Source organism: Ahaetulla prasina, chromosome 7, assembly GCF_028640845.1.
Source record: "Ahaetulla prasina isolate Xishuangbanna chromosome 7, ASM2864084v1, whole genome shotgun sequence".
NCBI lineage: Eukaryota > Metazoa > Chordata > Lepidosauria > Squamata > Colubridae > Ahaetulla > Ahaetulla prasina.
In genome coordinates this window covers 78878729-78900832 of record NC_080545.1, presented here as the reverse complement: position 1 = coordinate 78900832, position 22104 = coordinate 78878729, and the positions used below count along the sequence as shown (strand labels likewise).

At 39.3% G+C, this 22104-nt stretch overlaps 1 protein-coding gene across 1 annotated transcript in view; it reads right to left on the bottom strand.

Moving 5' to 3' along the window:
- Window positions 1–22104, bottom strand: part of DGKI (diacylglycerol kinase iota) — a 265587-nt gene that overhangs the window by 194436 nt on the left and 49047 nt on the right. Inside the window, exons 2-3 of the mRNA XM_058190874.1 lie at window positions 7722–7830; window positions 3240–3335 (exon numbers count right to left, since the gene is read on the bottom strand). Of these exons, the coding sequence (XP_058046857.1) occupies window positions 3240–3335; window positions 7722–7830 (205 nt within the window). The remainder of the gene's footprint in view (window positions 1–3239; window positions 3336–7721; window positions 7831–22104) is intronic.

The window sequence follows — 22104 nt, the reverse complement described above, 5'->3', positions numbered from 1 at the left end:
TGTAGGATATCTTGCCTAAGCAGGGGGTTGGACTAGAAGACCTCTAAGGTCCCTTCCAATTCTGTTATTCTATTCTATTCTATTCTATTCTCAAGGAAATTTTTAGCCCAAATTCATTTCATGACAAATGAAAACAAAAACTAAAATATTCTGTCCCTGGCAGAACCACTATTGACTCATTAGCAATTTTCAAAATGTTTCTCCACCTTCTTAAGAATAAGTTGAAGAAATTCATGTGTGTCTCTGGCCATTGCATCTGTCATTAGGAACTGAGCAAAGGAGAAAAAGCTCTGTGCCTTTATGAATTTTGTACTCACAATGCTTTCCAAGAACAGGCTTGTCACATTTTGTGACCCAATTGCATTGACCAATATTCTTATAAATGTTCAGTCTTACTCTTAAACACTGGACTATTCAACATGTTTTCTTCATTGTCAAATTCTCTGTCTTTCTACAGCTGGATTTCTCATGTAAATGTTTATTGCGGCAAACAAAGAAATGCATCAGAGCAGGGGTCTGCAAACTTGGCTCTTTTAAGACTTGTGGACTTCAACACCCATAGTTCCTCAGCCAGCTTTGCTGGCTGAGGAACTATGGGTGTTGAAGTCCACAAGTCTTAAAAGAGCCAAGTTTGCAGACGCCTGCATCAGAGCTTTAAATCAGAGTATCACAGATTCTATCTGCACTACATTACATACAGTAGATTTCTCCAGGATAAAAACTTGTACTACAATTGAGGCTCTCCCACCTACTTCAGCTTGACATAATATACCCAACTAGTGTTAGGTTCTTTTTATATTTGTTTCTGGTAGGGGGTTATATTTATTGAATGAAATGAAAAATATGAAAGATAAGAAAAATATCCCAATAAATAGTGGCAGAAAGGGGTTTTGATGGGAGAGGCGGAAATCAGTGGTGTTGGTGGAAAGAAATTGGCATGTTTTCAGACCTTTAGTGCAAATTGGCTATGCTGGCATAAATGGAATAATAGAGGGATTTTTTTTAAAAAAAACCAAATTTTTGGACAAAAATGGTAAATTGCATAATAGTGAATTTGTGAATACCACACAGGGGAAGCCTGTAGATATGAATGCAATCTATGCTTTTTCATATACACACAGTAATTGTATAAGGACACTGCAGGGCAGGTGCCAATAAGAGGCAGGTGCCTCTTCGTCCTATCTGCCTTCACTTCATTTTTCACTTGACTTCTTTCAAGGTCCAGTGTACATAAGATACATACAGTAGTGGCCAAAATTGTGGAAACCTTTTGGGAAAATTGGATTTTTGAGATTTGATGGCTAATAACACCACTTTTTGGGGGGCGTTTCAAAATAATCATATTCCACTGCTGGAATGGCCTGGGAATAGCCTAGACTTTAACCCAATCGAAAATCTTTGGAGCTGACTAAAGAAACTTGTTAGTCAGATGTGACCCAGCAATAAAACCCAGTTAATAGAAGCAATCATTCAATCTTGGTTTCACATTATAATAGCTGCAGAACAAAAAGACTTGGTTCACTCCATGGGAAGACATTGTAAGGCCGTAATTCATGCTAAAGGTTACCCAACTAAGTATTAACTGATGTGATAATTTTGTATATTTTGCTTTTTCTATGGTGATAATTTTTGTATACCTCGTTTTTTCTATGTGTTTCACTTTTCTTCTTTAAACTGTAACTGCTATTCTAATAGCAAATTCTTCATAAAAGTTATTGCATTACATTCTTGATTAAATTATCTTTCCATTGATATATAATTTTATGGTACTACTCCCCAAAAAAGTGATGTTATTAGCTAGTTTTAGAAAATACATTTTTCCCAAATGGTTTCCACAATTTTGGCCACTACCGTAGTGATGAAGGTGCTATTAGCAGCTCTATACTCAGTAGATGTTGCAGCATGTACCTTTGCAAATAAGATGATATTTGATTTGGAGCTGTCCACTCCAAATCTGTGGGAAAGATCTGGATGAGTTCTATACTTCTGATCTATAATTCATCTATCCATCACCTTGGCAATATAAGGCCTCTCTGCATTAATGATACATCAAGTTGACAGAATGATACTATAAAACCATCCTTGGACTACAATCTTATATATGCCACATTCAAAATTTGGGTATTAGACGTCTGACATACAACTTATAGCACTGATTTAATGTATGCTGTACAATCTTCCCTTAATAAATTGACCCATGTTGGCCAAACATTTTAGCTCAAAATTCAACATTATACAATTTCTTACAATAACACAAACTTCCAATTGACATAGTTTTTGCTATTTTAGATTTGTTTCTTCACCCATCTTTCATTGTACTTGATTCTTCTACCTGTATCATCTCCTATATTCTTTTAAAAATATAACATAATAACACGGAAGAGGGAGAGAATGGTACTATGAATTGCTAGAATAAAAATCCTCAAAGAATATTGAGAGGGAATATTGAGAGGGAAGAGCATGTACTATAACCTTGAGCCTGGTGAGATTCGAACTGCTAAATTGCAGGCAGCCGGCAGTCAGCAGAAGTAGCCTGCAGTACTGCATTCTAACCACTGCGCCACCAAGGATCTTGTGTGGTACTGCACCACTGCCCCACCAAGGCTCTGGTATGGTCCTGGTGTGGTTCATAGGTGTCAAACTGAAGGCCCATGGGCCAGATCCAGCCCAGGGGGTGCTTAGATCTGGCCTACTTGGCCACCTTGGAAACAGCGAAGGACCAGCTGCAGTGCCAGCAAAAATGGAGGTCATATATTATATGCCTCCTGCAGCCCTCTGCCAGCGGAAATGTAGCTCGGGAGGGTCGTGCATAGCTCCTCCCGAGCTCCGTTTTCACTGGCAGAGCACTCGGGCCACCATAGGCACCCCCGACACAAGTGATGTTGAGTCCACTCAAACCCCCAAGATCAAACACAATCCTGATACAGCCCTCAGTGAAATCAAGTTTCATCGACACTCCTGGATTATAGTGTTCCATTCAATAGCAGAAATGTCACCAACATTATAGCAGTAGTTTCTAAGTTAGAAATAAAACAATACAGCCAAAAATTATATGGAATGTCTTTTGGTTACCATATCCCATGACTTCTGATGGATCAGCCAAGTTCTCTCATTGCCATCTCCCTCTAAGGCACCCAGATGTACAGGCATGATTCCACCATGTTCCAATGGAGAGAGTTCACAGTGTGTTTGTACACTGGAGGGATTTACTGAAGAAATTCTGAAAATAAGACACTCACTGAGAATTTAACTTGGCAGCCTTCCTCTCCCAGGTAACACAGATCCCCAGATACATTGGTCTCCAGCCAGAGATGTTCGCCATTTATTGCATTTTCCTGGAAGGAGAGATACATACATAGATTGCTTCTCAAACAAATTGGTAGCATTGGGGTTTTTGGGGGGATTTTGTTAATGCTATGCTTTCATAAATTAACTACTTAACACGTTTACATTGACATAAATTATTTAATTGACTATGTGACTACAGCATTAACCAGGTGATTCAAGATTTTTTTTAAAAAAATGGCACTTACATTAAAATATAATCAGGCTAATTCTAATAATATATGTCATTACTTTTTTTAAAAAATAAAATAAAATATGTTAATATTTCCATGCTGCCCAGGAATAAGTCCCATATAACACAATAGCTCTTATTTCTAAGTAAACGTACGTAAACCCATACTGTTTAAAAGGCTTGCACAAATGAAAAATAACTAGGAAACTCTGATGTTTTACAGAAATTAGCTAAACGTCTGAAGTCAACTTTAGAAACCTCTACTCTATGTTTTGCTGCTGTTTTAACTTTCTTTTAATTCTATGTTTCAAAATGGAAGGATTAAGACCCAAGACAGCTGATAATTATTCCAACCATCCAAAAGTTGCATCAAAAAATCTGTTCAATACATGAGGTTTATATGTGAATCTGAACCTTTTTTATTGTTTGATTGCATATTTTTTGAATTGTAAGCCACCTACAGTCAGTGATTGAGATGGCAGCAGTGATGGGATTCAACCGGTGTAACAACTGGTTCGCTGGGCACACGCTTCACACAGTGGTAGGATTCAAGTAATTTAACAACCAGTTCTCTGCCCTAATGATTTCTTCTAACAACCAGTTTGCCAAACGGTTCAGAAAGTTAACAACCGGTTCTCCCGAAGTGGTGCGAACTGGCTGAATCCCACCACTGGCTTCGCACAAGCACAGTGCGTTTGAAAAAAGCTCTAAAACATGCCTTCTATTTTGGCCCAGTGAGTAAAACAGCTGAGGTGCAGCAATCTGCTCTGCCAGGATGATCAGATGGGCTTCAAACACAAGAAATATAGGTCAGTATAGTGCAGGGGTGGGCAGGCGGGCCCATCTGATCATCGGAGAAAACCAGTTCTCTCAGCTGATATATCGGAGTTATCAGCACACCTGAACCGGTGCGAACCGGCAGAATCTCACCCCTGGATGGCAGCTATAGAAATTGAATGAATAGATAAATAAATAAACTTGCTGGACTAAAAGATATTTACTTCTCATTCTGAAGTTTATGTAGCAACTTCATCCAGCCATCACACAATTAAATTTATTCCAAAGCTGCTTACTCTGGTCTCTAATGTGAACTAAATAAGAATGCCTTGGTTCACACATTTAACTCAGCCACAGTGAGCTGTATAACTCCAACCAGTGTTATTTGTAAACTATGGTTTAGGGTTAAGCATCTAGGGTGATGATTTAATACACCATAGTTGCATATCTGCCATCTGCCATGATAACATAGCAGATATGTAAACCAAGCTTTTGACTCAGAAGGAAAAATAAAAGTGTACATAAAATCTTGCTTTATCTAGTAGACATACAATAGTCGCAAGAATTTCATTGCATCTATCATTTGGAGAACATTCATGAGGACGTTATCAAAATGCAGGTACCTCAATTGTTCCCAAATTCATCTAAATACATACTTTCTGCTTGTCCTAATTAACATCTCAAAAACCTTAGACAAATCATTTGTTTGCTTCAGATTCTCAAATTTGATTGATTGGTTGATGATGTGCCATCAAGTCTCTTAAGGATTCTGAACGACCACATTTTTTTTTCCACGATGCTCAGAAGACACTTCATAATTGACTGCAATTATAATTGGTACAAAAAATGTGAAATGACATTTGCCTAATAGATTTTTACTGGTAGATCAATCCCATGCTTTAGGAACCTGAAGCTTACAATTCGGAACAAATTAAGAAGAAAAATAAAGCAGTTCTGATACAAGCTTTCACAAGCATACAAAAAATCTAGATACAGATAAGTGAAATGAGAAAACCCTGCTTTGTTGTATGTGTGCATACACATAAAACACAGAAACATATCTATACATGCATACATATGCAGACACACGTATATACATACAATACACACAACTAAACATGAATGCACGTCAAACTGTGATACATTGCACAGAACTGACATTTTGGCTTCTACTTGAAAAAAAAGTCACAAAAGATGTTTGTGCCTCCCAGCCAGATGGTATTTGATAATAAATTGCTTGCAGATCACTTGTATCGTAACCTTTTAAAACTTATTTTCAATATCCCTGATTGTTTAAACTGCTGAGTTATTAAATGCTTTCCTTCTATTAATGGTACTTGCTAAAGGGTAACTCAGCCAAATGGCAAATTTATTAAGACTGCAAAAATACTTTAGCAGTAATAACCAAAGTCATTTGGTCATTTTTAATCCAATTAAAAAAATATGCAACAGAAGATTTCTGAAAAATAAGAAAGTCTGAAACTACTATGTAACCTTGATTGAAAAAATAATATAGGTTTTTTTTTTAAGTAACATCAGCAAAATAGTTGGCTCATTGCCACTCGACTGTTTAAATCAGAAAATACTAAAGTCAACCTGTGCTGATCTCCTTCCTGTGGATTCATATTCATATTTTATAAATCTACTCATAAAACCTGTAAGTTTAAATAGATTTATATAGATTTACTTAGCTGCATATGCTAAAAGAAGTAGACTTCTTTCCTGCATGAATATTACAACATTTCACATAAAAGTAAATAGAAAATTTGCTTCTATTTATATTTATTTGCAAACTCAATTCTGTTGAGTTTTTTTACACATTGGTCATTTGACTTCATGATTCCTAATAACCTGGCAGTTAAAAACCACTAATAAAATTTATTAGTCAAATTTAGCTCCATCATTTGATTTTCAATTTATTATCAAATTTACACTTTGCCATTTTCCTGAAGTAAGGACCCAAGATGGCTTATAACTCTAAAACAAAATGTATTATATAAGCATGACAGGAAAATCAATATCATTAAAATCATTGCACTAGAGATAGAAATATGGAGAGGTTGCAGGGAAAGCAGGAAGGAGGAAGGAGAGAAGAATGTTAGATTGTACGAAGCATGCCACAGAGTTTAGGGTTAACCCAAACCCTAGTTTAATTTTCATTTCAAACTCAAGGCCCATGGGGCCGGCCTGGAAATATCAAAGGAGTGACCCGCAGTGCCTCTGCTGGCTAAAACAGGCCACATGAAGTTGTCCCACAGCCCCTTTTCAGCCTCCATGGCCTCCTGCAGCACTCTGCTGGCTGAAAACTGCCCGTTTTCAGGAAGCAGAGTGCTGCAGGAAGCCATGGAGGGCAAAAATGAGATGCAGGGGGCCCCATGTGCCCCCCCTGCACTCTGTTTTGGCTAGTAAAGTGCTGTGGAAGGCCGTTCAAGCCAAAAATAAGCAGCCCCCCTGTGCCCCGTTTTGGCCAGCAGGGTGCTACAGGAGGTGTCTGTCCCATCTCCCTCTTCTCCCCACTGGTCCGCAGAGGAGAACTACAATGCTGGTTCGGCCCTCGAAGAAATCCAGTTTGACAATCCTGTCCTAGACTGTTAGCAAAATGAAAAATCTTGACTCTACAAGTATTTTAAATTTTTTAAATATCTGTTCTGACCCAGCTCCCCAAACGCGACAAACCCTCTGTAATTAATCAACGATTCCTTTATTAGGAGCACCAGTAGCCCCGGCGAAAAGTTTCTCTCTCGCAGCAGGCTAACAAGTCCATCCGGTAGGGAGATGAATAGTTGTCTGCTACATCTATTCATCTCCACCTCCTGCCTTTTATCCCCAGTGCTAGGGTGGGGCTTCGCTAGCAGCAGTGGCTCTTCCGTCCTGAGGATCGGACCACATATTTCCACTGTTCTCCCCTCCTCTGCCTTGTGCACAACCGCACATCAGGCACTGGACCCAGCTGTTCGTCCTCTTCGTCATGAGCCACCTCCAGAGCTGGGGGCTGTTGTCTCTTTCTCCGACAGCTCCATTCCCTCTTCCCCCTCAGAGCTATCAGGTTGCCTTGATGCTAATCCTGACTCCCAAACCTCCTCCTCATCAGATTTGGGTGCTGGAGGGGCCAGCAGCCGACAGGCCACAACAACATCTATGTGCTTTTGCCTATGGCTCTTCAAATTTTGCAGAACTACATCTTCCATCTTCCCTCAGTTTCCCATGATGACTAGGAACTTCAGAGGATTACAGGTACATCAACGGAAGTGCCATAAGTTCTCCATCTCAGTCAAAATGCAATATGAATCAGTTGCCATAAACACAAGAGAATGTACAGTCTCTACAGTACACAATAAATACCCAAACATAGTTCATAATAGTTGTGTGGAATTTCCATCAGTGATATAACATTATATCCAGGGTTTTATAAAAAGGAAAATCTTACACTCCATTCTAGTGCCATTCTCGGCTCCTTCACGGGTCCATTACTGATGCCCAGGTTGAGGTTTTGAACAGGAGTCAGATGCTGAAGGCCAGACCTGGAGATTGCTTTCCTGTAAGAGAGGAATAACAAATAGAAATTTAAAATGATTGTATTTGCCATCCTATTTCATCCCCCCCTCCCCCAGTGGTGGGTTGATACCGGTTCGCCCCAGATCAGACAAACCGGTAGCAGAGGTGGCGGGAGGTTCCACCCACCCACCCAGATGCTTCTGCACATGTGCAGAAGCATCGCACGCATGAGCGCACCCACAATTGAACCAGTAGCGACAGGTTTTGAAACCCACTATTGATTCCCCCCCTAATCTGCATGTAAAAAGCATTTTAAAAAAGGAACCATTTATTAATCATGTATCACTTCATCAGCAACAGGGAATGAGCCCCTTTCATGAAATTACTTGGATGTGCAATATTCTTAATTAAAGTCGCTCTCTATATAAATTCAGTTGGAAGAAATATCTACTGGGCTGATCAGAAATTTGTTCTGAGCCAGCAATAACGTAACATCCTCCTTTAGCCAGGAATTGAGAGTAGCTGTGAATACAACGAAGCATTAGTTTCATCCAATTTCAATTTAAACTAAATGCATTTCATTAGGGTTCTCTAGATCTTTTATCCCTATTAGTCTCGGCTGGTTTTCCATTATCAGTTGATTTTTTTTCTAACTGTTCAATGTTGCTGTTTAAATTTGATGTATGACAATTTCATATTTTGTGTTTTTATTGGACTTTCACTGCGCTGTATTAACTGGAATCTAAGCAATCTAAATTCACACAAAAACAGTATCATTTTGTACAATCGGTCAGCATGCGGTGCAATCCGTAATGTCATCATGTGCATCATGACATCAGTGCAAAAAACAATATGAATTTTGTAATTTGTGTTGGTCACCTCACTATACTTTAAATCACCATGGTAGTAATTACATTTCTGCAGCAATAAAATTGTTTAAAGGGAAGATTCTAGGTTTGTTGTTGTTCTCCTTACTTCAGAAGCTGTTCAGTCTAAATGTCTGAAAGCCCAGCTCCATGTCCTTTTATTCAACTCCCAATGTCCTTGTTCAACTTCAACTTGGCTGCGTTTTTCTTGGGGCCTACCTGAGAATTTGCCATCTTGGATTTTGGCTGAAGCAAATTGTTTAGGGCGCATCTCTGGTTCACTTCACCCTACTGAATGGGTTCTCCTCACCACTGAGGAAGCAAATTGATTCTATCTAGAATATTATGGTGCCTCTCACTCCAGGCAATATTGTCTTCTAGCCCAGATAAAGCCTTAAAGGTAAGGTAAAGGTTCCCCTCGCACTAACGTGCTAGTCGTTCCTGACTCTAGGGGGCGATGCTCATCTCCGTTTCAAAGCCAAAGAGCCAGCGCTGTCCGAAGACGTCTCCGTGATCATGTGGCCGGCATGACTCAATGCCAAAGGTGCACGGAACGCTCTTACCTTCCCACCAACAGTGGTCCCTATTTTTTCTACTTGCATTTTTACGTGCTTTCGAAACTGCTAGGTTGGCAGAAGCTGGGACTAGTAATGGGAACTCACCCCGTTACACGGCAGCACTAGGGATTCGAACCGCCGAACTGCTGACCTTTCGATCAACAAGCTCAGCTGTCTTAGCCCCTGAGCCACCTTAATCAAATTCAAACAGAGGTTTTAGATTTATAAAATGACAGTGCCAAAAACCAATTTTTATTGTGGTGCAATTGCAAGTTCTCCATGGACAATTCCTAGCTACTTCTATAATATCCTGAGTATTTCATACAGGAGGCTTTTCTCCTTGGTTTATATTGGTATATTATATAGACAAATATACTAGTCTCCCAAACAACAATCATACCTGTTTCTATTCGGGTATAGAGCTACAGTCAATAATCTAATATTATTGTACTGCTCACTGTCACAATTATCTGACATTCATAAAACTGATTAGCAGAATGTTTAATTGTCTTTATGATCAAGAAACTACAATTATCCTGTCATAAAACCTAACTTTGACAATCCCTACAAAGATTGCCAAATTTTTTGAAATAGCCCTGGCTTGCAGCAGCTGACGAACGTTCTCTTTTCACTACTGTTTCATGGAGGAGAGTTGTCCTGCATTTTAATTTTTATATATTTGTATTTTATTGGTGTCTCTGTATTTTAAATTCTGCATTTGTGTTGTATTGGTCTGGGACAAAAAATAAAATAAATAAATATACATCACATTGATATCTATTTCCAAATATACATATCCTTCTTGTTTTTGCCTATTTGTTCTAGTAATTCATTTTGACATAAGGTAAAGGTAAAGGTTCCCCTCACACATACGTACTAGTCGTTCCTGACTCTAGGGGGCGGTGCTCATCTCCGTTTCAAAGCCAAAGAGCCAGCGCTGTCCAAAGACGTGTCCTAATCATGTGGCCGGCATGACTAAACACCGAAGGTGCACAAAATGCTGTTACCTTCCCACCGAGGTGGCCCCTATTTTTCTACTTGCATTTTTACATGATTTTGAACTGCTAGGTTGGCAAAAGCTGGGACAAGTAATGGGAGCTCACTCCATTATGCAGCGCTAGGGATTCAAACCCCCGAACTGCCAACCTTGCTGATCGACAAGCTCAGCATCTTATCCACTGAGCCACTGCGTCCCCTTCATTGAACACACATATAAGCTTGCAAAATACATAATTTTTTTGATTCAAAGGATTGTAGATTCTTATGATTCAAAAGAATGTAGTCTTGCCAAGGTCTCACATATTATTAGAAAAAGCATCATGTACCAACCTAGCTAGAATGGACTGTTAAACAATCCTTTTGGCAGTTATTTTAGTCTCTCACTCTCTAATCTCCCCTGCAGAAACTCCACGTATGCTTTTTATAGTGCCAAGACAGTACCTATTCCTGTACTCTTCCCATTCTATTTATATATTGCATGGATGTACAGCACTTCCACCTCTTTCTTCCCTTTTTTCTCCAGATCTGCCAGTTTATGTAGTTATGAGACTTGTAATCAGCTTCCCCAGCCTAATTATCAAGTACTAAATACATGACATAAATACCCATTACTGAAATAAGTCTAACTCCGCTTGGCAGAATATTTTGCTGCGTAATAGCAATGTGCTTTTCTTGCGGTAACATATTGTTGAGAAATCATTTTGACTGAACACAACTAAACAAATAGCTTCAGATGATCTATTTTAAAATGCCTCTGAGATTGCTTTCATGCCAATATGTGGCTGTCATCACAAGAGAAACATCAAAAGTGTTCCTGGAGCTCACATGCTGTTGACTCCAAACCCAAACAACACAGTGAATTCCAATTCTTAATTTGCTTACACCTAATAGACAGAATCTTGCCAGACTAAAGCTATAACCTTCCAACCTAATAGAGATTACCTGGGAGATTCTAGGGTGTGACTTGTTAGTTGTGAAGTCCAAGGTATTTCAGTTTCATATTCAGGATCTGGCCTTCTAAAGAGTAGTCAGGGTGTCCTCCCACTGTCATCCAGTTCAGGACTGAGCAATCTCTTATTTTTGGACTCCCTCTGGAATGTACAGCCTCTGCCCTGGGAAACTTTGGTGCTGTTACAAAGATTGCCCCCACTCTTTCTTCAGATGCACATCCATCATACATCCATTCTTCATATAACAACATTTGCAAAGACAGCAAACATGAAAAGGCATTCCTTCATTAGAAACAGAGGTGGGTTTCAGCAGATGACGAACGTTCTCTTTTCACTACTGTTTCATGGAGGAGAGTTGTCCTGCATTTTAATTTTTATATATTTGTATTTTATTGGTGTCTCTGTATTTTAAATTCTGCATTTGTGTTGTATTGGTCTGGGACAAAAAATAAAATAAATAAATATACATCACATTGATATCTATTTCCAAATATACATATCCTTCTTGTTTTTGCCTATTTGTTCTAGTAATTCATTTTGACATAAGGTAAAGGTAAAGGTTCCCCTCACACATACGTACTAGTCGTTCCTGACTCTAGGGGGCGGTGCTCATCTCCGTTTCAAAGCCAAAGAGCCAGCGCTGTCCAAAGACGTCTCCTAATCATGTGGCCGGCATGCCTAAACACCGAAGGTGCACAAAATGCTGTTACCTTCCCACTGAGGTGGCCCCTATTTTTCTACTTGCATTTTTACATGATTTTGAACTGCTAGGTTGGCAAAAGCTGGGACAAGTAATGGGAGCTCACTCCATTATGCAGCGCTAGGGATTCAAACCCCCGAACTGCCAACCTTGCTGATCGACAAGCTCAGCATCTTATCCACTGAGCCACTGTGTCCCCTTCATTGAACACACATATAAGCTTGCAAAATACATAATTTTTTTGATTCAAAGGATTGTAGATTCTTATGATTCAAAAGAATGTAGTCTTGCCAAGGTCTCACATATTATTAGAAAAAGCATCATGTACCAACCTAGCTAGAATGGACTGTTAAACAATTCTTTTGGCAGTTATTTTAGTCTCTCACTCTCTAATCTCCCCTGCAGAAACTCCACGTATGCTTTTTATAGTGCCAAGACAGTACCTATTCCTGTACTCTTCCCATTCTATTTATATATTGCATGGATGTACAGCACTTCCACCTCTTTCTTCCCTTTTTTCTCCAGATCTGCCAGTTTATGTAGTTATGAGACTTGTAATCAGCTTCCCCAGCCTAATTATCAAGTACTAAATACATGACATAAATACCCATTACTGAAATAAGTCTAACTCCGCTTGGCAGAATATTTTGCTGCGTAATAGCAATGTGCTTTTCTTGCGGTAACATATTGTTGAGAAATCATTTTGACTGAACACAACTAAACAAATAGCTTCAGATGATCTATTTTAAAATGCCTCTGAGATTGCTTTCATGCCAATATGTGGCTGTCATCACAAGAGAAACATCAAAAGTGTTCCTGGAGCTCACATGCTGTTGAGTCCAAACCCAAAAACAACACAGTGAATTCCAATTCTTAATTTGCTTACACCTAATAGACAGAATCTTGCCAGACTAAAGCTATAACCTTCCAACCTAATAGAGATTACCTGGGAGATTCTAGGGTGTGACTTGTTAGTTGTGAAGTCCAAGGTATTTCAGTTTCATATTCAGGATCTGGCCTTCTAAAGAGTAGTCAGGGTGTCCTCCCACTGTCATCCAGTTCAGGACTGAGCAATCTCTTATTTTTGGACTCCCTCTGGAATGTACAGCCTCTGCCCTGGGAAACTTTGGTGCTGTTACAAAGATTGCCCCCACTCTTTCTTCAGATGCACATCCATCATACATCCATTCTTCATATAACAACATTTGCAAAGACAGCAAACATGAAAAGGCATTCCTTCATTAGAAACAGAGGTGGGTTTCAGCAGATTCTGACCAGTTCTGGAGAACTGGTAGTAGAAATTTTGAGTAGTTTGGAGAACTGGTAGTAAAAATTCTGACTGGCCCTGCCTCCATCTATTCTCTGCCTCCCAAGTCCCAGCTGATTAGGAGGAAATGGGGATTGTGCAGTAACCTTCCCCTGGAGTGGGGTGGGAATGGAGATTTTACAGTATCCTTCCTCTGCCACGCCCCCAAGCCATGCCCACCAAGCCACACCCACAGAACCGGTAGTTAAAAAAAATTGGAACCCACCACTGATTAGAACTGCTTTGTACTATGTTCAAATGACAAACGTAAGAGCTTACAAGTTCTTCCCTGATGCTGACCAAAAATAATTTGTCACCAGGAGTAGTGCATCCCCAGGAGTGCTCCCACTCACCCTTACTTTCAGAATCCCTCCTGCCCAGTTTATATCCAATGTCTACTTTCCTGTGATTCAAGTGCCCCCAACATGGCATCCTGTAACTATGAGCCTACATTGCTAGGGATTATATTCAACTAAAAAATAGCAATTTGAGAAAGCTGATATGACATACATCTCAGCAAGTTCCAGCCTGGGATGTCATGTCTAGGCACTAAAACAAAACATAGTCAGGTCTTGGTCTTGGTTAGTTATTGAATGAGAGACTTGGAGAGTACACCATGGTTGTAGGTTAGCTTGGAAAGATGAAATGATATCTTAGAAGAAAGAAGTAGGGGAACCACTTCTATGGGGCATGCTTAAGAGCAGGGGTCTCCAACCTTGGCAACTTTAAGACTTGTGGACTTCAGCTCCCAGAATTCTGGGACTTGAAGTCCACAAGTCTTAAAGTTGCCAAGGTTGGAGACCCCTGCTTAAGAGCACCAGCATGCCTACCATCCCTGTCCTAATGTTCCCTTTAATTGTATTCACTTTATGTATTCAATTCATGCTTATACTTATATATATTATCTAATATGTACTCGACAAAATAAATAAAATAAAATAAAATGTTGTCCAGAAAACAGCATGACATATCCATGAATCCATCATGAGCCAACAGTGTACAGCAGCTGCCAAAAAAGCCAACACAGTTCTAGGCTGCATAAACAGAGGGATAGAATCAAGATCAAGTAAAGTGTTAATACCACTTTATAATGCCTTGGTAAGTCCACCCTTGGAATACTGCATCCAGTTTTGGTCACCACGATGTAAAAATGATGTTGAGACTCTAGGAAGATTCAGAGAAGAGCAACAAAGATGATTAGGGGACTGGAGGCTAAAACATATGAAGAACGGTTGCAGGAACTGGGTATGTCTAGTTTAATGAAAAGAAGGACTAGGGGAGACATGATAGCAGTGTTCCAATATCTCAGGGGTTGCCACAAAGAAGAGGGAGTCAAGCTATTCTCTAAAGCACCTGAGGGTAGAACAAGAACCGATGGGTGGAAACTAATCAAGGAGAGAAGCAACTTAGAACAATTAATCAACTTGCCTCCAGAAGTTGTGAATGCTCCAACACTGGAAGTTTTTAAGAAGATGTTGGATAACCATTTGTCTGAAATGGTGTAGGGTTTCCTGCCTAGGCAGGGGGTTCAACTAGAAGACCTCCAAGGTCCCTTCCAACTCTGTTATTCTATTCTATTTCTTCTATCATATATTAGATGAAAGATTTTGTCTGGATTTACACACTGCCCGAACCCATAATATGATTTATTTGGGTCTGGCACATTGAATCCAGCCACTTTGATTTGTAAGCATAAATTATGTCTTTGTTTCATAGATGAATACCATTAGCCCTTGACTTACAATAGTTCATTTTGAGACAGTTCAACCTTACAAGAGCATTGAAAAAAGTGACTTATGACTGTTGTTCACACTTGGGAGCATAGTAGCATCCCCATGGTCATGTGATCAAAATTCAGATGCTTGGCTACTTGGCTCATTTTCATAATTGCTGTAGTGTTCAGAGGTCATGTGATCACCTTTTGACAAGCAAAGTCAATTGGGAAGCCAGATCCACTTAAGAACCATGTTATTAACTTAACAACTGCAATGATTCACTTAACAACTGTGGCAAGAAAGGTCATAAAATGGCCAACACTCACTTCATGTTGTTGCTTAGCAACATAAACTTTGAGTTCAGTTGACGTCATAAGTCAAGGACTATCTGTATGAACCTAGTTATGTAGCGTATTGATTTATTTAATCAACACATCTTGATTAAAACAAATTAAAACACATCTTGATTAAAACAAATACTACTAGTGCAGTTTGTGAAGTCAGCCAGAAATGATGCCATCCAAGGAATGTTCATTTTACCCTCATCATTTTTTGCTGAACCTATGTAATCAACCTTTATGACTTCATATGTCTGTTTCTGCCTGATAATTATTTAGAACCTCATTTTCCAGTTTGGTGAACTCTAAATATATTGGATGCCAATTGTTTATCATTCACCACCAGCCAAAGGCTATATTGGCTGAGAATTATGGGAGTTAAAATCTAATATCAGATGGGGAAAAAATTGGCTTATAAGATCCAGTGCTGCACCAAGTCGAGATATGGCTATTACTTTAACAGGACTCAACGGAAAGAGAACTAATATAAGATTCTGTTGCAACTCTCAAGTTCAACATATACTGTAAATAGTCCAACCATGTCTCAAACTATGGAACTGGAAATCTATTTTCAGTGCACTTTTCATACCAATGCTCCTGTATACAATAGCTGTTTACAAATCACATAAACACCTAAAAGTCAGCAGATCCAAAGATGAGAGTAATACTTTATCAGTATAACCAATAAGATTGTGCAATGCTTCAGATTCAATCCCAATGAGTTGCTGAGGAATGAGAGGGGTAGCCAGAAAAAGATGCACCTCAGGCTGTTTTCCAATACTCCCTTTTCCAATTATTTCCATAAATTTTGAAACATATTTCTGACCAGTGGTGGGAGTCAGACAGTTTGGGGCTGGTTCAAGCAAACCGGTAGTTAAATTGCTGGCTGGCCCCACCCCTTCCTACCCCACCCCTTCCAGGAGTCCCCATGTGCCCCATTTTAGCTCCCAGGTAAGTGCAGGGAGGCCTCATAGGCCCAAAATGGGGCATAGGGGAGCAGCGCTCTCCCACCCCCCCCGTCGCCCAATTTCACTCCAAGGAGGCTGCAGGAAGTCTCCTAGGCCCAAAATGGGGCGCTGTTGGGGCAGCACATGCCCCCCATGACCTATTTTTGCTCCCAGGAGGGTGCAGGAGGCTGCATGCTATCTGTCACACCCCCTGACCATGACTACCATGACCACGCCCACCCAGTCATTAGGGCAGAGAATCGGTTGCTAAATTATTTGAATCCCACCACTTTTTCTGACCCACATTATTATCCACTAACTGGCTCCCTACCAATATTTTGCTAAGTGTCAATAACATTTGACTACAGTACAATATATTGGTTGAATTCAGATACAAAGATAAGCTATCTTTGTGATCTGAGAAGTGGGATCAAAATTTGGGGTAATATTTTTAAATTATGTCAGGGCTAAAATGGTTCTTTTAATAGATATAATATAATATAATATAATATAATATAATATAATATAATATAATATAATATAATATAATATAATATAATATAATATAATATAATATAATATAATATAATATAATATAATATAATATAATATAATAATATAATATAATATAATATAATATAATATAATATAATATAATATAATAACAACAGAGTGGGAAGGGACCTTGGAGGCCTTCTAACCCAACCCCCGGCCCAGGCAGAAAACCCTACACCATCTCAGACAAATGGCTATCCAACATTTTCTTAAAAATTTCCAGTGTTGGAGCATTCACAACTTCTGCAGGCAAGTCGTTCCACTTATTAATTGTTCTAACTGTCAGGAAATTTCTCCTTAGTTCTAGGTTGCTTCTCTCCTTGATTAGTTTCCACCCATTGGTTCTTGTTCTACCCTCAGGTGCTTTGGAGAATAGCTTGACTCCCTCTTCTTGGTGGCAACTCCTGAGATATTGGAACACTGCTATCATGTCTCCCCTAGTCCTTCTTTTTATTAAACTAGACATACCGAGTTCCTGCAACCGTTCTTCATATGTTTTAGCCTCCAGTCCCCTAATCATCTTTGTTGCTCTTCTCTGCACTCTTTCTAGAGTGTCAGCATCTTTTTTACATTGCAAGTTAAGACACTTTTTAAGTTAACTATGACAGGTCCACTCAATTTTATTGAAAGGAGCTTTAAGCATTTCTAAGGAATCTGTGAATCAGTCTAAATGTTAATCAATTTAAAGATTTGCCAGGTAGCAAGATTAGATTTGATCTGAGTTTCAAAAGCAACAAGACTCAATTAGAATAATGCAGATTCAATTCAATAAAAGGTTCAACCATAGGCTACAATGGGAGAATTTCTGAATAAATTTAACACTTTAATCTATTGGGTTAGTATGGACGGAGCTCCTGGCTGGATATATTTGCGTATGTTTTGCATATTCTCTGTCTTGTTCGTTTGTTTTTTACTGAATTTTTAACTTTGTGAGCTGCTCAAGAGTCAGTCTGGAGCCAGGCAGAACTGAAATCAAATAAATAAACACAGCAAGAATGGTACATCCTTTAGAGAACATGAACTCTGCTGAATTAAATCTAGATATCTTCAAAGTTTTCACTCAGATATTAACCTGCACTTCTTTTAAGAAAGAGGTCAGCACAGATGAACAAAGCAATGTCCAAATTGTTCATCAAAACTTCTAAAAGTTAACCATCGCTTGTGCACAGTGGTGAAATCCAATTTTTTTACTACAGATTCTGTGGGAATGGCTTGGTGGGCATGGCAGGGGAAGGATACTGCAAAATCCCCATTCCCTCCCCACTCCTGGGGGAAGGATATTGCAAAATCTCCATTCCCACCCCACTCTGGGGCCAGCCAGAGGTGGTATTTGCCAGTTCCTCCGAACTACTCAAAATTTCCGCGACTGGTTCTCCAAACTACTCAAAATTTCTGCTACCAGTTCTCCAGAACCTGTCAGAACCTGCTGGATTTCACCCCCTGCTTGTGCAACCATTTTTTAAAAGTAAATAAATAGGACAAGTGAGAATAATACTATTAATTCTAGTAATTCTATTCTGATACAAAGAAAAACAACAAGTGCATTATCTATCATGAGCCACAGCGGTGCAGTGGTTAGAGTGCAGTACTGCAGGCTACTTCTGCTGACTGCCGGCTGCCTGCAATTTGACACTTCAAATCTCGCCAGGCTCAAGGTTGACTCAGTCTTCCATCCTTCCGGGGTGGGTAAAATGGGGAACCAAATTGTTGGGGACAATATGCTGTTTAACAATAAACCTGTTTTTAATTCACCCCAAGCAAACTTGCCTCAACAAATTCTATGCGACGCATAAGACAGAAATAACACAGCAGAAACTAATATATTCCCTTGTCCTTTCCTGATCATGGGCAAATACTCTAATAGTCAGGGTTCACAAAGCTGATAAAACATGTTGGCTGGCTACAGAGAATATGCCAGGCAATGCTTTGGATTATTTTTAGAAGTAATGACATTCATTCATAATTACAAAAGCTGGGATTCTAGCAGGGGTTTAAATAATGGGAGGAAAACGATGAATCATTAACACATTATTTACAAACATGATAAACTTTGTAGCCAGTTTCACGTACAGAATTGTTACACCGCTACACAATTTGCCATTAGTTTAAACAAAATCAAATCCTGAAATAGATCTAATTGGCATTAAGCTAACCTTGGACAATAATCAATGAACCGTATCTGTTCATGAAGTAAATAACATATAAAGTGAATGGCAACAGATGGTACAAAGCCATATCCCAGATATAGTTTCAGGACAGAATGAGAAGTGGGTAAATTTCTCGTAACAAAACCTGTCATTGGCTCAGGCTTCCTGAAAAGCGATCTAACAATGGTGCTCTTTCCAGGAGGTTATTTTGACTACCTTTTTCCACCAGCCACTTCCCAAACCTGCCAAGCAAAGACTTGTTATTTTGAATCTGGAAGTAAAAATGATAATCTCCCATGACATTTTATAACAAGTCAATTTGAAAGTTAAGATGGAGGGCTGGCATGTCTGTTGCAATGAACAGATCCACAGAACAAAAGTCGGACCCCACGACATTGACTGCCTCAAAATCAACAACAAATTCTCAGACGTTCAAAGCCAGTTTAAGCAGCACTCCAACAAAATTTGTATTCATAAAACAGAGATAATTTCCTTAGCATCATCCTACATTAAAATGTCTAGCACAGGGGTAGTCAACCTTTTTATACCTATCGCCCACTTTTGTATCTCTGTTAGTAGTAAAAGTTTCTAACCACCCACCGGTTCCACAGTAATGTGCCATGTATCGTTGTCTGCGAATGCCTCTCGCGCGTCGTGGATTGGGTTTTGGGAGGGGCGCCAGCTATCAGCTCTGCTTGTCTGTTACAGCTGGGTGGTGTGGGGGGAGATGCACGAGTTATTCTGGGACGAGGCTCTTTTGTTTGCAGTCGCACTATAGTGCTATTAAGTTTCACTTACGTAACATAAACTAAACTTATGCACGGGTGATACAAATAGTATATTTTTAGAAATTTAAATTGTCATGGGGAATTTTATGAATTTTATGAGCCTGGCGGACTTCAACTCCCAGAATTCTCCAGCCAGCTGGCTGGGGAGTTCTGGGAGTTGAGGTCCGCCGGGCTTGGGGTGGCCGGGGTTGGAGACTCCTACTCTAGATGATATTGAAATCTCCCTTGAATGTTACGCTCTTCCTTCATCAGTACACTTGTTTTCTTTATGTGTTTAATGTGACCGTTTGAGTACTGTATGTGTTAATTTCTACTTTTTTAATATTTAAAATTGCTTTTCAATAAATGTATTCCGTTGATTCCAAAAAAAAAAAGAAAAAAAATGTTTTTAAATAATGCTATGAATTTTTTTTAAAAAGTCAATTAAATTAAAAAAAGGGAAAGTGCTTCAGTATCGGACAAAACCCTTACTGCCCACCATGAAATCGGGAATGCCCACTAGTGGGCGGTAGGGACCAGGGTGACTACCACTGATCTAGCAGGATTGAAATACAGCCATGCCTATACATGTGAGTATCTGTCTGAGGAAAAGCACAATGATTATCTTGATTGTCTTGTCCTCATCTTTCTGTCTTACAGGTAGTCCTCGACTTACAACAGTTCATTCAGTGACTGAAATTACAACAGTACTGAAAAAATGACTTATGAACATTTTTCACACATATAACCATTGCAACATCCCCATGATCACATGATTTATATTAGGATGCTGACCAGTGGTGGGTTTCAAATTTTTTTACTATCAGTTCTGTGGGTGTGGCTTGGTGGGCGTGGAAGGGGAAAGGATACTGCAAAATCCCCATTTCCTCCCGATCAGCTGGGACTTGGGAGGCAGAGAATAGATGGGAGAGGGGCCAGTCAGAATTTTTACTACCAGTTCTCTGAACTATTCAAAATTTCCACTACCAGTTCTCCAGAATTGGTCAGAACCTGCTGAAACCCACCTCTGATGCTGCGCTAGGGGGGCGCAGACACAACACACATTTATGATGATTGCAGCATTCTGGGGTCATATGATCCCCATTTGCAATCTTCTGACAAGCAAAGTCAATGGGGAAGCCAGATTCACTTATCAACCATGTTACTAATTTAACAACTGCAGTGATTCAATTAACAAATGTGACAAGAAAAGTTGTAAAATAAAGCAAAACTCACTTAACAAATTTCTCACTTAGCAACATAAATTTTAGGCTCAATTGTGGTCGTAAATCGAGGATTACCTGTATAGTCTTTCAAGGGATGTCTGACTTCATTGGGAACATCTTCCAACACAACTCATATAGCAGAACTTCTCTTCACAGAACTAAAAACTCCTAGCCACAGGGATACAAATATCAAAGGCCTTAACAATTAATGCTAAATTGAGAAAGTGCCCATCTTCCCTATAAACACTTGGCTGCACTTCTGTTCTTTCTAACTGGCTTGCGAAGGAGGCTTCATTGTGGTTTCAGTAGCTCTCAATTTCTTTAAACCTGGTTTGAAATAGCTTTGCTTTCTATTGGTTTGTTCTGAAGTTCCTGGAGCAGAAACAACAGCTACTTCATTGCTTCTTAATCTAGTTTAAGGCCTAATAAATGAGTATCTAGTGCTCCGTAAACCTGATATTTCTGAAGTAAGACAAGGATGGAAAAATAACATCCTGAACAGGCTTTCTTCAAATCTGGAGCTCATCTATGGAGTTCTTGATTTGGATCATTTGATCTCTTTCCTATGTTCATACAGTAGGGAAAGTCCGCCACCAAAATGGGGGGAAACTCTGGCAATTTTCACCAGTTTATACAATTTTATAGAATTACACTCTGTGTACCTGAAGCCTTTATCAATCAGTAGCTATCTCACAAACTATTTTAATTAAGAGGTCTCTTCAAATTTCTCCTATTCACAATGATGTCACAAAGAAGGGATAGTTGTCCCTTTTTTTTTTATTTTTATTCAAAAAGTTTTACAAAATTTTTTCCCCCCCTTTCCCCCCCTCCTCCCCCTCCTTCGCAACCCCTCCCCGACTTCCCGGAACAAGCACAAGGTATAGTTAAAAGTAAAACAAACATATGCTAAAAAAATTTCGTCCCAACTTAATTATACCCCTACAATCATCAATTCCTAACTTCCCCCCAAAGCAATCAAACATAATACATCATAATCATTCAAAGACAGTCTGATAACTCTTAGTCTGATATCTACGTTGAATATAGTCAATCCATTTTTTCCATTCCTTTAAGTATCTTTCTTGCGTATTGTCTTTCAAAAAGGCTGATATCTTCGCCATCTCAGCCAAATTGGCAACTTTCAATATCCATTCTTGTATTGTTGGTACTTCTTTTTTCTTCCAATATTGTCCTATTAGTAATCTTGCTGCAGTTATTAGATTTAAAATCAATTTAGTCTCA